Raw genomic sequence first — 14,457 nt, 5'->3', positions numbered from 1 at the left:
TCTATGTGCGCCTAGTTCATACTGTCTTTTTATAAAAAATCAATCTTAACATTTTTCACAATCGCGCCTAAAGAAGTATAACTTCAAAGAATTGTGCAATTCAATAAAACGATGTTGATTGTGTGCAATATTATGCATCCCAATGATTAAATTGAGGAGGTTGCATCTACACGTCATAAAATAACACAAGTTTAATTGAAAATCATGCATTAATTGCTTTAATATCTTATTATAATGAGTGGTCTGTTGATTATTCAATTTCTGGGTAGCCAATAAAATGATCCATGATTTTTAGCTCGCTGTCACTGTCAGTAATCTCTACAAAACGTAACGTAAAATAAAATTAAAGTTTTTATCCTAATAAAAATATTTAAACATTTTTTTAAAAGATATTTAATTAAAAACTTATTGGACCATTTTCCTGGTAACACCTAAATGGCTTCTAAAAATTGAAAGCCAGATGAATGCTAAAGCGAAGAAAACAAGAAGGAATTCTAAAATTTACAATTCACGACCCCGTCTGTTCAGCGTGGTAAATTCTAACGGAAAATGGACCTATTATACAATTATACTCAAAGGAGTAATAGTAATAGAAAAAAATATAAAATAAAAATATATATCATTTTTATTCAGTTGCAATGCGAAGCCAAAACTATCTTAAAGGCTATAGCGGGATAAGATGGTCAAAAATGCCCCCGCACCGATCAGTCCCGCTACTAATTTTTTCGATAAAGGATATAAAATTATGCCCTCATGCAAATTTTTAGCTTCCCAAATGTCCTAGAACCTGTTAAATCGAGAAAAGAAGAATTTTAAGTTTTATTTTTTTGTGAGCGCAATTTTAACTTAAAAAATCTGAAAAAATTCAACGTGATGTATATTTTGAACACAAAACAGCCTGATTTTTTTCAGATGTTTGTAATAAAAGATGAGCTCAGGAAAAATTTTTGAAATTTTCAAAGAATTTTTAGGTTGTGTAAATATCATTTGGCCAACTTTTAAATAATATTTTTTTGTGTATTTTTAGTCGTTCTTTCGAATGGCAGAGACAGAATTTTTAATATCTGAGCGGAAAGAACAAAAAAATTGAAAAAACCGTTTTGTGCTGTCTCGAGATGCATCTCGGGACAGCCAATTTTAGGATTTAGGATCCTGACTACAACGACTAAAAAAAGCACTAAAAGTGTGAATTTTGTCATAAAATTTGGTATGTGGGCTTATAATAATATTTAGAACAGCTTTTCCAAATAATTTTTTTCGATATCTCTAACGCGAAGGAAACCGAATCGCATATCGAAAATTCACTCTGTTTGTGGATTCGCAGTAGACCGCGTTTAAAATTTAAATTTCAGTTGACTATTTTAAAAATTGTGAACCATCAACCTGTATGACTGTGTCAAATTTCAAATCTGAATATATTTTGATAGCCGAAATATTAGGGGTGTCTTTATTTTAAATGCGATACACTGTATATTATCAATTTGATAATTTATTGCAACTGATATAGTCGTATTTTTCTACCTAGATTCAAAATATACATTCAAAATACTGACTAATTCACTAATTTTATCATAAAAAGTTCAAATTGATTGCATTGAAGTATTGAACCAATTAATGTGTAATAATATAATATACAGAGTGAGGTTTATGTACGGAAACCCTCAAATATCTCGGAAACGGTTAGCACAATTTTTATAAATTTTGGTGGGTTTTCTAATGCAGCCGATATTATAGTGATAATTACATTGTTGTCAGATCTCCCGTTTTTCTAAAAATCTAATTTTTTTTACTTCAATTGGAATACCCTTTCTATTTATTGCTTTTCTAAGTCCATAAGAAATATTAATTATTTTTCATGTTATATTCCCTATACCTAAAGATAATAATTTGGGAGTTATTGCTACATTTATTTAAAAAAAAAAATTAAACAAATTATAAAAATCAATTTTTTCGGCCCGGGTAGACATTATTTTACGTTCTTTGGACTATTGGGAACAAAAAAGTTCTTTTGTAATTTTTCTTTAAAGTTAAACTAGTTCGAGTTATAAACAATTTAAAACTGAAAAAAATCGAATAATGACGATTTTCAAGGTTCAAAAACACAAATCAAAAATATTATTTTTGAAACTGTCCTGTACACAAATTCAAGTTCAAGCCTTATTTTATCAGTTACGAATAAGTAATTTTAGCTTGTTTCATTTTAAAATATTGTTTTTAGTTGTTAATACACTCCAATCGCCCGTCCTCTCATATGCGCTTCACTAACAATTATTAAAAACCAATGTTTTAGAATAAAACGGGCCAAAAAATTTTATAACGAGCCCCTAGAAAAAGGGCTTAGCTTGAATTTGACTACCCAGCAGTTTCAAAAATAATATTTTTTATTTGTGTTTTTGAACCTTGAAAATCGTCATTATTCATTTTTTTTTCAGTTTTAAATAATTGTTTGGAGCTCCAAAACCATTAACTTTAGAGAAAAATTACAAAAGACCTTTTTTCTTCCCAATGATCCAAAGAATGTAAACTACACGGGCCAAAAAAATTGATTTTTATAATTTGTTTAATTTTTTTTAAATACATGTAGCAATAACTCCGAAACTATTGCATTTAGGTATAGAGAATATAACATGAAAAATAATCAGTATTTCTTAAGGACAAAACGCACAAAAGTTCATTAGATTTCCAGAAAAACGGAAGATCTGACAACAATGTAATAATCACTATAATATCGGCTGTATTAGAAAACCCCTACCCACCAAAACCTATAAAAATTATGCAATATATTTCCGAGATAATTGAGGGTTTCTATACATAAAACTCACTTTGTATATTATAATTATTATAATAATATTATATTAATACGCATTAATTGGTTCAATACTTCAATGCAATCAATTTGACTTTTTATGATAAAATTAGTGAATTAGTCAGTATTTTGAATGTATATTTTGAATCTAGGTATAAAAAATACGACTATATTAGTTGCAATAAATTATCAAATTGACTATTTCACTAGACTGTTTTTAACTGATAAAACGGCATAGCAACGTATCGTTTTCTACTGACAAAACTCCTTAGCGACGTGATTTCTCAGCGACAAAATTATGACAGATCCGTCACGAAAGTGTCTGGTAATAACAAATAAATAAAGATTATATTTCGTTGATATGGTGCATTAATTGTCTCGTGAAATAGTCTTGTCGAACATCATTCGAGAGAAAATTTTTCCCGGCAAAATTTTCTCCTGATTTCATTCAAGTTCGTTGCCTTCTGGTAATTTTCGCTTGCGAAATTTTGACAAAATCACTCGACCAACGTCTCGTGATTTAAGTCAAAATTTAATTCTCGAAAATTGCCAGGCAAGAAACTTTCATATCAGTCGAAAATATTGCCGGCAAAATTTTCTCTCTTGTGATATTATATACGATAATATACAGTGTCTCGCATTTAAGATGAAGACATCCCTATATTTCGGCAATCAAAATATATACATATTTGAAATTTGGCACAGTCATACAGGTTAATGGTTCACAATTTTTAAAATGGTCAACTGAAATTTAAATTTTAAACGCGGTCTACTGCGAATCCACGAACAGGGTGAATTTTCGATATGCGAATTTGCTTCGCGTTAGAGATATCGAAAAAAGTTATTTCTAAAAGTTGTTCCAAATATTATTATAAGCCCACATACCAAATTTTATGACAAAATTCACACTTTTAGTGCTTTTTTTAGTTGTTGTAGTCAGGATCCTAAATCCTAAAATTGGCTGTCCCGAGATGCATCTTGAGACAGCAAAAAACGGTTTTTTCAATTTTTTTGTTCTTTCCGCTCAGATAATAAAAATTCTGCCTCTGCCGTTCGACAGAACGACAAAAAACACACAAAAAAATACTATTTACAAGTTGGCCAAATGATATTTACATAACCTAAAATTTTTTTGAAAATTTCAAAAATTTTTCCTAAGCTCATTTTTTACTACAAAAATCTGAAAAAAATCAGACTGTTTTGTATTCAAAATACACATCATCTCGAATTTTTTCAGATTTTTTAAGTTAAAATTGCGCTCACAAAAAAATAAAACCTAAAAATTCTTCTTTTTTCGATTTAAGAAGTTCTAGGACCTTTGGGAAGCTAAAAATTTGCATGAGGGCATAATTTTATATCCTTTATCGAAAAAATCGAGTTCGAGTTCGAGTTTGGCAAGCGAGGCGAGAGGTCGTGTGGCGGGTGTATTGGCGATAAGGTAATTTCGAATTCGAAACCTATCACAATAAAAACACCGGTTTTTTAAAAGACCTATCGTTATCGATAATCGTTAAACTTAAAAAGCGTTCTTGTGCGAAATAAAAATAAACTTCTAAGTGTATAATAATAATATTTATATTAGTGCTGAGGTTAACATTTAATTTAAAATGGCCAGTGGCGGAACAGGAACAATCCGAAAGGAAACCTATAGAAAGAATGAAGAACTATCTGATAGTGGCGACGAAGAATCTAAGAAGAAAAAATATAAAGAAGATAAATTATATTTTGAAAAGAGTAACCTGACGAGACGAATACCGAATAAAAGCAACGACACAAATGAAGAGATGATAAAAATGATGCGGGAAGTTATGTGGAAAAATGATGAAATGATGGCAGAAATAAGAACCATACGGAAAGACCAAAAAGAAACGATGGAATATATTAAGGAACTGAAAGAAAAAAACGAAAAATTGGAAGAAGGTTTAAAAATGGCAAACAATAGAATAGAACAATTGGAAAAAGATAGACGGAGAAATAATATAGTATTAAAAGGCCTAACACTAGATGCTACCGACGGAAAGCCTGTAAAGGAGTCAGTAGAACACTTCATAGGAAGAAATCTGAAATTAGAGGTCAGACTGAGAGGAGCGGTGAAGATCGGCGACCAAATCTTTGTAGCAGAAATGGAAAACCTAACGGATAAGATGAGTGTACTAAAAAACAAAGGAAAACTGAAAAATTTACAGGGACAAAAGGTGTATATAGAATCAGATTTAACAAGAAAGGAAAGGGAAATACAAGCAAAAATTAGGAAAATGGCAAAAGAAGAAAAAGACAAAGGTAATACTACGAAGATAGGATATATGAAACTGGAGATTAATGGAAAGGAGTGGAAATGGGACCATAATAAAGAGAAACTTATACTAACTCACAGAAATATCGGGGAAGGGACTTCAAAAAACTAAAAGAAAATAATGAGACCGGACCCACAACAATGACAACCAAGGCAATGAATGGGAAAAGCGATAGGGAAAAAGATGATGCAAAGGTAAACAAGGATGAAAATAGGAAAAAGGGGAAAGCTAGATTGCAGAAAAAAGGAGAGATAAAAATGGGAACATGGAATGTGAGAAGCATCAATGGAAAAGAGGAAGAACTGGTAGAAGATATGATAAGACAAAAAATAGAAATACTAGGAATAACAGAAACGAAGATGAAAGGAAAAGGTCTTAAGAAAATACACAAAGGATATTGGTTACTTTGGGTAGGAGCGGATACAAAAGAGAGAGCAAAAGAAGGAGTCGGGATAATAATTGCACCGAATAGACTACAACACGTTATAGAAGAAACATATGTTAACCAGAGAATATTATCGGTGAAAATTAAACTGATGGACGAAGAAATATGGACAATAATAACAGCCTACGGAGTAAATGAAGATGCAAGAAAGGAAGAGAAAGATAAATTTTTCGAGGAGCTCCAAATGCAAATTGATAATGGGGAAGAAAACATAATTGTAATGGGAGATCTAAACGGTAGAGTCGGAAACAACAACAGCGGAATAGAGGAGTGCATGGGAAAAGAAGGAGAAGAAATGCTAAACAGAAATGGTGAAAGAATAATAGAAATATGTATGGAGAATAAACTAGTTATAACAAATACAAAATTTAAACATAAAGAAGTACACAAATACACGAGAGTACAAGACAGCAGAAACGAAAAATCAATCATAGATTACTTTTTGGTAAGCAGCAACAAATGGAAAAGAGTACAGGATACGAAAGTGAAAAGAGGCTCGGAGATTGGCAGTGACCACCATCTAGTAATAATGAGAATGAGAACAACAGAGGAAAAAGAAGAAAAGAGAAGAAAGGTAGTAAATGAAAAAATAAAAAGTTACAAATTAAAAGAGGAAATATATAAGAAGAAATTCCAAGAAAATTTAGATAATACTTTGAAAGGTAGGGCAAAAAATACAAATATAGAAAAAAAATGGGAATATCTAAAAACCAGCATAATCAAAGCAGCTGAGGAAACTTGCGGGAAAGCAAAAATAGCAAACACTAACATGAGGAGAACAGAATGGTGGACGGAAGAAATACGAGAGAAAATAAAGAACAAAAAAGACAAATGGAAAGGATACCTAAGCACAAAACACCCGGAAGATTACGAAGCATATAAAGAAAAAAGGAAAGAGGTTAAAATAGCGGTGAAAGCAGGAAAGGAAAGGTCATGGGAGATATTTGGACAAAAAATGACAAAAAATTATAGGGAAAACCAAAAACTCTTCTACGGCGCATTAAAACAACTCAGACAAAAGAAAGAGCACACGATGCCGAATATAAAAGACAAGAATGGAAACGTACTAACAGAAGAAAAACAAATAATGGAAAGATGGAGAGAACATTTCAAAGAGCTAACTCATGTAGACAAGGACAACATAGGGGAGATACAAGAAAGGAATGAAGAACAACAAGTGGAATCCATAACAAGAGAGGAATTAGAGAAAGCAATAGAAAGAGTAAAACTGGGCAAAGCACCAGGCAAGGATCATATCACCCCGGAAATGATAAAATTCATGGGGACAGAGGGAATGGATAGCATGAAAGAACTAATGAATGATATCATAAATAGAGCAGAATTACCAAAGGACTGGAAGAAAGACATTATATTACCAATACACAAAAAGGGAGACAAGAGAAACTGTAATAATTACCGAGGTATCACCATATCAAGTATCCCTGGGAAGGTATTAGCAAGAATACTAGAGACAAGAATAAAAACACAAATAGAAACAACTATGGAAGACACACAGTGTGGATTCAGGAAGGACAGAAGCACGCAAGACCTAATATTCACATTAAGACAAGTAAGTGAGAAGGTAATCAAGAAAAATAGAGAGATACATATGTGCTTCATTGACCTGGAAAAGGCGTTTGACAGAATCCGAAGAAAGGACGTTTGGAAGACACTAACAGAAAGGGGAGTCGACAGACACATAATAGAAGTAATAAAGGATATGTACAAAAATAATACAAATACAGTAAGAACCAATAACGAGGAATCCAGAGAATTTTCTACAAGTCAAGGCGTCAAACAGGGATGCGTGCTGAGTCCACTGCTATTCTCAGTGGTACTGGATGAAGCGATAAAGAAAGCCAAGAGAAGAATGAGAAAACTAACATTAGGATACTGGCAAATGAAACAGACTCAACTATCGGAGCTACTATTTGCAGACGACATGGTATTGATAGCAGAAAACAGAGAAGACTTACAGAACAATCTTGAAATCCTAGAAGAAGAACTATCAAACATAAATATGAAAATTAATACAGAGAAAACAAAAACAATGATAATTTCAAATACGAGGAAGACACACGCAATAGAATTAGACGGGAAACAACTAGAGCAAGTGGAATATTTTAAATACCTAGGAGTAATAATCGAATCAAATGGTAAACAAGACATGGAAATAAACGAGAGAATGGGACGAACAGGAAGCTTATTTAACACTATGAAAACAACATTTTTTGGGAAAAAAGGGATACCGGAAAAAGTAAAAACGGCAGTCGTTAAATCAGTAGTTAGACCAACAATCATGTATAGCAGCGAGACATGGACATTGACGGGGAGACAAAAATCCAGAGTCAATGCTATGGAAATGAGGTTCCTGAGGAAAATAGCAAACAGAAAAAGGACAGACAAAATACGAAACGAAACAATTAGACAAAACCTAAAACTAGAACCAATCAATGAAAAAATAGTAGAAGGACAACTTAGATGGTTCGGGCACGTGTGTAGAATGTCGAACGAGAGGCTAACAAAACGAGTGTTCGAAACGAGAGTGCAGGGGAAAAACAAAAGAGGGAGACCAAGAGTTATGTGGGTAGATGAAATCAGGAAAGAAGTCGAGAAGAAGGGATTGACATTGGAAAGTGCAAGAAACCTAGCGCAAGATCGGAAAGCATGGAGACTACAATGCCAAACTCAACTCCACCAGCCTTACACCTAAAGGTAGAAAGGCTTAGGACTAAGTAAGTAAGTATCGAAAAAATAAGTAGCGGGAATGATCGGTGCGGGGGCATTTTTGACCATCTTATCCCGCTATAGCCTTTCACTTAGTTCAGAGAGCGCAAACCAGCACCCTAATCGACCATTTCGCCTCTTATTAGAGGCATCATCAGAGAGGCATAAGCTTGATATCTCTGACCCAAGTGAAAATTTTCAGCCAGCTTTAAGACCCACTTGAAAATTTTCACTTGGGTCAGAGATAGCAAACCTGTCAGAGGCGAAATCGTCGATTAGAGTGCTGGTTTGCGCTCTCGGAACTACATAAGTGAAAATTAAGACTGTTTTGGCTTCGCATTTTAACTGAATAAAAATGGTATACATTTTTATTCGAATTAGTATTACTTCTTTGAGTAACATAGGTCTATTTTGCGTTGGAATTTACCACGCTGAACAGACAGGGTCGTGAATTTTTAGAATTTTTAGAATTTCATATGACTTGCAATTTTTAGAAGCCATGGAGTTGTAACCAGGAAAATGATCCAATAAGTTTTCAATTAAATATCTTTTAAAAATATTTTTAAATATTTTTATTAGGATAAAAACTTTGACTTTTATTTAGCAGATGTTGCTCAGTCAGCACCTACCACCATCACGTTAGTTGCAATGCGGGGACTAGCTAGCTGAAAATTTTATTTATTTATTTATTTATTTATTTTACGGATATACCATTTTTACAAAAATACGACGTCAACCTTTACAAAGCATAGGTTCAATAAGTAGCGGGAAAAAATAAACCAAAAATTAAAATTAAACAACATTCAATAAAAGTAGCAACTTAAGTTATTAAATAATGCTCAAAATCTCTTAACTGATTTCTTAAATGTTGCTATAGATATTTCAAATAACTCTAAACTATTGCTGTGCTCATTGGCAGTACGGAAAATTCTTGTAATGGGTTCATTTTGACCATAATTTGTAGTGTGAAATGGAATGTTGAAAATCCCAGTGTTACGAGTTCTTCTAGTATTAACATTAAAATTTATTAAACTTAGTAACTCTGGATCTTGAACATATCCATTGATAATAATCTTAAAAAGGAAACATAAATCCGCTTGACACCTTCTATGATGTAGTGGTGAGATATTTAGTATTGACAGTATATCATCATATGGGTATTGCTGTCTAATAAAGCCAATCTTGTAAGCACATACCCTCAAGAATTTATTCTGAACTCTCTCGATACTGTAGATGTCACTGTTATAATATGAAGGAGACCAAATGAGAGAACCATACTCCAAAACTAATCGGACTAAACTAAAGTATAACATTTTTAAAGTTTGTACTGAAAACTGATTACAGTTTCTTAGAATAAATCCCAACATTTTTAAAGCTTTAGCTGAAGTTTCGGCGATATTTAAAAGTTAATTTAGAATCAAAATTTATACCTAAATCCTTAATATTATGACGTGCCTCTAATGGTACATTATTTATACAATAATCATAATTTACAAACTCTCTTGATCTTCCAAAAGTAATTTTAAAACATTTTTTTATATTGTAAGTATAGCATGTTTACCTCACACAAACTAGCTAAGCTTTTAATATCATTCTGTAACAAAGAGGCGTCAACTAGGTTATTTACTTTTCGAAATATTTTAAGGTCATCAGCAAACATTAGAAATTTACTACTTTTAATCACTGAGGATATATCATTAACAAATATATGAAATAAGAGAGGCCCAATATGAGACCCCTGAGGAACTCCTGAGGTTACAGATATTTATTGAGATAAACAATTTCCATATTTAACATATGACATCTACCAGATATATAACTACCTATCCACTCAATTATTTTACCTCCAAATCCATAGCCTTTTAATTTAGCAATAAGCAAATCATGGTTAACTCTAACGAAGGCTTTAGAGAAGTCTGTGTAGATAGCGTCAACCTGACCCTTCTGTTCAACTGAATTAGCAATGAAATTAGTATACAATATTAAGTTCGTGCATGTAGACTTACCTTTAGAAAAGCCATGTTGTCTAACATCAATTTTCACTTGGGTCAGAGATAGCAAACATATGCCTCTCTGATGATGCCTCCAATAAGAGGCGAAATCGTAGATTAGAGTGCTGGTTTGCGCTCTCTCAACTAAGTAAAAATTAAGACAGTTTTGGCTTCTCATTACAACTGAGTAAAAATGGTATACATTTTTATTTTAAAATAAATAAATAAATAAATAAAGTTGTTCCATGCTCTCTCTATCACAGAGACCACAGCTCGCTCAGAGTATTCCAAAAAGATGAAATTAATTATGAGATGAAATGTATCGAAATTAAGTCTTAACTGCCTTTCTTTATGTTATTAAAGATTGTCTTTGGCATACAAATCGTGTTTTCGATTGCCAATTCAAGTCTGTCAATAACTCAATCTTTATTATTTTTATACCTATATTCCTTTGTATTCGTTTATTGATGTTTTAATTTATTTTTTTAAATTAGGTTTGAAGATAATGCTGGACTCACTTTGCAAAAGAGGATTGACGACTTCTCCCCATTGTTGGAAGATAATTATGATCAGTGCGGCGTGTCTTTTGAAAGAGTATTGTCGAAGCGTATAATTGGAGGAAGAGAAGCTAATTTTGCGCAGTTCCCTTGGCAAGCATACATTAAGGTGAAGACTTTTCAGTGTGGAGGAGTATTAGGTAAGCCTAATCAAGTATGCACAAGCACTCTTCACGAAAGAAAATTACAAATTATGGAACTCATGTTATGCAGATTTGAAGTAAATCAAATCAAAAGACTAAGTTTTCAATCTAACAGCACATAAAATAATACCGAAAATATTACTCTACATCCCACCAGATTGAAAACAATGGGGCCTTCTTTGGTTACACCTCCGAGGCTTCTAAAATTTGCAAGCCATAACGGATGCTGAGACTAAAGAAGGTGAGGGAATTTTACAATTTATAATTCACGTCCCATCTGCTCAGAGCGGTAAAGTTCCAACGAGAATGGTTCCCTACGTACTCCAGAGTAAACATGTAAATAAAAAATGAATAACCATTTTCAATTTCGTTGAAACACGAAACTACAGCCACATCATATTCTAGTTCAATAAGAGAGTGCAACAAGCACCTCTACCGGTTTCGAAACTTTATTATTATTATTCGAAACTTATTATTATTATTATAAAGCAAATAAGGGCAGAGAAGCGAGCTACTACATACATAAATACATAATCGGTTGCCTCTTTTACCATTAGGTGTCGAGGATTCCTCCTTTATATAATAATCTCTGCAAATTTACGCCACTTCTTCCTATCTGCTGCTAAAACTTTTGCTTCTTGCCACGATGTTCCTCTGTTCTTGAGTATTTCGTTTACACTAGTGTTCCAGCTTTTCCTTGGTCTGCCCCTCGTGTTTTTACCCACTGCTTTGGCCTCCCATGTCATTTTCACTTGTCTCTCACCACTTATTCTTATCATGTGTCCAGCCCATTTTAACTTCTTTTCTTCAACTTTTTCGTTGAGCGATTTTACCTGTAATTCATGTCTTATATCTTCGTTTCTTCTTTTGTCTAATCTTGTTGCTCCTACCACTTTTCTTAAGTATCTCATTTCTGTAGCTTTAATCTTTTTCTTTGTCTGTCATTAAGTACCCAGTTTTCTGCCCCATATATTGTAATTGGCATATATACAGTTTTATATACTGTCATTTTGGTTTTCCTCGATATTTCTTTTGTGTTTAGGAAATTTTTATACAGTGAATAATAAGTTCTCGTTGCCAATTTTATTTTGTTTCCAATTTCATCTTCTTGTGTACCTTTGTTGTTTAACATTATTCCCAAATACTTAAAGAGGTCTACTTGCTCGATTTTTTGCCCTTCGATTTCAATATTTACAGTTGCTTCTTTGTTGGCTATTGTCATTACTTTAGTTTTCTCCATATTTACTATTACGTTGTAGTTTTTTAGTTCTTCGGCCCAAATTCTAATGTTATCTGCGAGAGCCTTTTCAGTTCTTGCAACTAATTCAATGTCATCAGCAAGTGCACAGGCTTCAATTTTTATTTGTTGCAAATTTCTATACCCTATAGCGCATTTTTTAGTTTTTTTCCAACACTTTTTAATAACTTCATCCATAACGGAAATAAATAACAGTGGGCTCAACACTCCACCTTGTCTAACCCAGTCGTTATTAGAAAATTCGCCGGAGATTAAGTTTCTTGTTCTGACCTGGTTTTTGTGTTGACATACAAACTCTTTATTACACTTACAAGTGCTTCATCTACTTCCTTGTTTATCAGGCTTTGCCATATTCCTTATCTATTGACCATGTCAAACGCCTTTTTCATATCTAAAAACGCCAGGTACAGTGTATCGTTTTTTAACAGTGTTTTTTCAGTAATTTGCTGTAGTGTGAATATATGATCTTGTACGCTGTGTGATGGTCTAAATCCACTTTGTATATCCGCCAGTCGAGGCTCAACTATTTCTCGTAGTTTATTTTCTAGGATAATTTCGTAGATTTTCCGTAAATGTTCCAATCCTCTGGGATTTTTTTGTTTGTCCACGCTAAATTTAGTAGGTCATGTAATTCTTGTTTACCCTGTTGTCCAAGATATTTCAATAATTCAGCACCTATTCCGTCGATCCCTGCTGCTTTACCAACTTTTAGTTTTTCTAGTGCATCTTCAACTTCTTCCATCTTTATTTTAGTTTCATAAACGACTTCTTGCCCTCTTTCAGGTGTTTCATCTGTTATCTGTGTGCGATTCTCTGCTGTTGTATTTTCATTGTTTAAAAGTTCTTTGAAATATTCTCTCCACCTTTCTATAATGGGCTCATCCTCAGTTATTATATTTCCGTTTCTATCTTTTATCTGCTGTAGTTTAATTTCCGTTTTACTTCTCATATTCTTTAATACCCTATAAAATAATTTTGTATTTTGGGTACTATTTTCTTCCATAGTTCTTCCAAATTCTTCCCAGGCGTTCTGATTTTCTTGTTTTATCCTTATTTTAACTTGGTTGCGCTGTTCCTTGTATTTATCGTATGCCTCTTGATTTCTTTTTTGTATGTACATTTTCCATAGCCTTTTCTTTTCTCTGACTTCTTTTTTAATATCGTTGTTCCACCAGCTTGTCTGCTTTTTATGATTATTTCTTCTGGTATACCCGCAAACTTGCCCTGCTGTTTCTAATAGTACTGCCTTAAATCTGATCCACTTTTCTTCCACATTTCTACTTTGTCTTCTCTTTTCAATCCTTGCAAACTGGTTTTCTGTGTTTTTCTGTATACTCATTTCTTGTTTGCAAGTTTCTCAGCTTATAGGTTCTTATTCTTCCGCTATAGTTTTTGTTTTGTATCTGTTTTCGGTCCTCGACTTTGTTGTTATTCTTGAATACTCCTTCTAGTAGATAATGGTCACAACCTATATCATAGCTTCTTTTCACTCTGACATCTTTAACTTTACTCCTTTTTTCTCGAGGAAAAATTATGAAGTCTATTATTGATTTTTCATTTCGCTGGGGCATTTCTCTTGTTATCTTGTGTATTTCTTTGTGTTCAAAGAAAGTGTTGGCTATAACTAAATCATTATCTATACAAAACTCTAGCAATCTTTTCTCGTTTTTATTAATTGTGTGTTCTCCGTGCCTACCTATAGCTCCTTACCATTTCATGTTTTCGTTTCCCATTCTAGCATTGAAGTCTCCCAATATTATGAGTGTTCCCTCATAATCTTCTACTGTCTGCTGTAGTTGTTCCCAAAATAGATTTTTGTCGTTTGCTTTGTCACTTTCTCCAGGTGCGTATATTACAATCAAAGTTATAATATCGCTTTTACTACAATTCATTGATACTTTCAATAGTCTCTCATTGATGAACCTTTTGATGAATTTATTATACCTTTTACTTTATCTTTGGGTATCAAACAGGCTACTCCTGCTCTGGCCCATTCAGTTTCCTTTACACCACTGTATATTAATAGATTTCCATCTCCTATTATTTGTGTCCCAGCTCCCTTTTTTTTGTCTCAGTAATGGCTATTGCAGCATAGTTTGTGTTGCTAAGGGTTTCTACTAATTCTAACTCTTTTCCACTTATTCCTCTAACATTCCATGTCGCTGTTCTCCATACCTCTCCTTTCTTATCTATAACTTTCAGTTCCATTTCTTTTTCCGTTTTCATTGCCGAATTT

At 33.0% G+C, this 14,457-nt stretch overlaps 1 protein-coding gene across 1 annotated transcript in view; it reads left to right on the top strand.

The window, feature by feature from the left end:
- Positions 1-14,457, top strand: part of LOC114335625 (plasma kallikrein) — a 133,314-nt gene that overhangs the window by 52,884 nt on the left and 65,973 nt on the right. Inside the window, exon 3 of the mRNA XM_028285890.2 lies at positions 10,758-10,960. Within this exon, the coding sequence (XP_028141691.2) occupies positions 10,758-10,960 (203 nt within the window). The remainder of the gene's footprint in view (positions 1-10,757; positions 10,961-14,457) is intronic.

This window comes from Diabrotica virgifera, chromosome 6, assembly GCF_917563875.1.
Source record: "Diabrotica virgifera virgifera chromosome 6, PGI_DIABVI_V3a".
Taxonomy (NCBI): Eukaryota; Metazoa; Arthropoda; class Insecta; order Coleoptera; family Chrysomelidae; genus Diabrotica; species Diabrotica virgifera.
The sequence above is the reverse complement of the archived record's forward strand: the minus strand, read 5'-3'. Positions and strand labels throughout refer to the sequence as shown.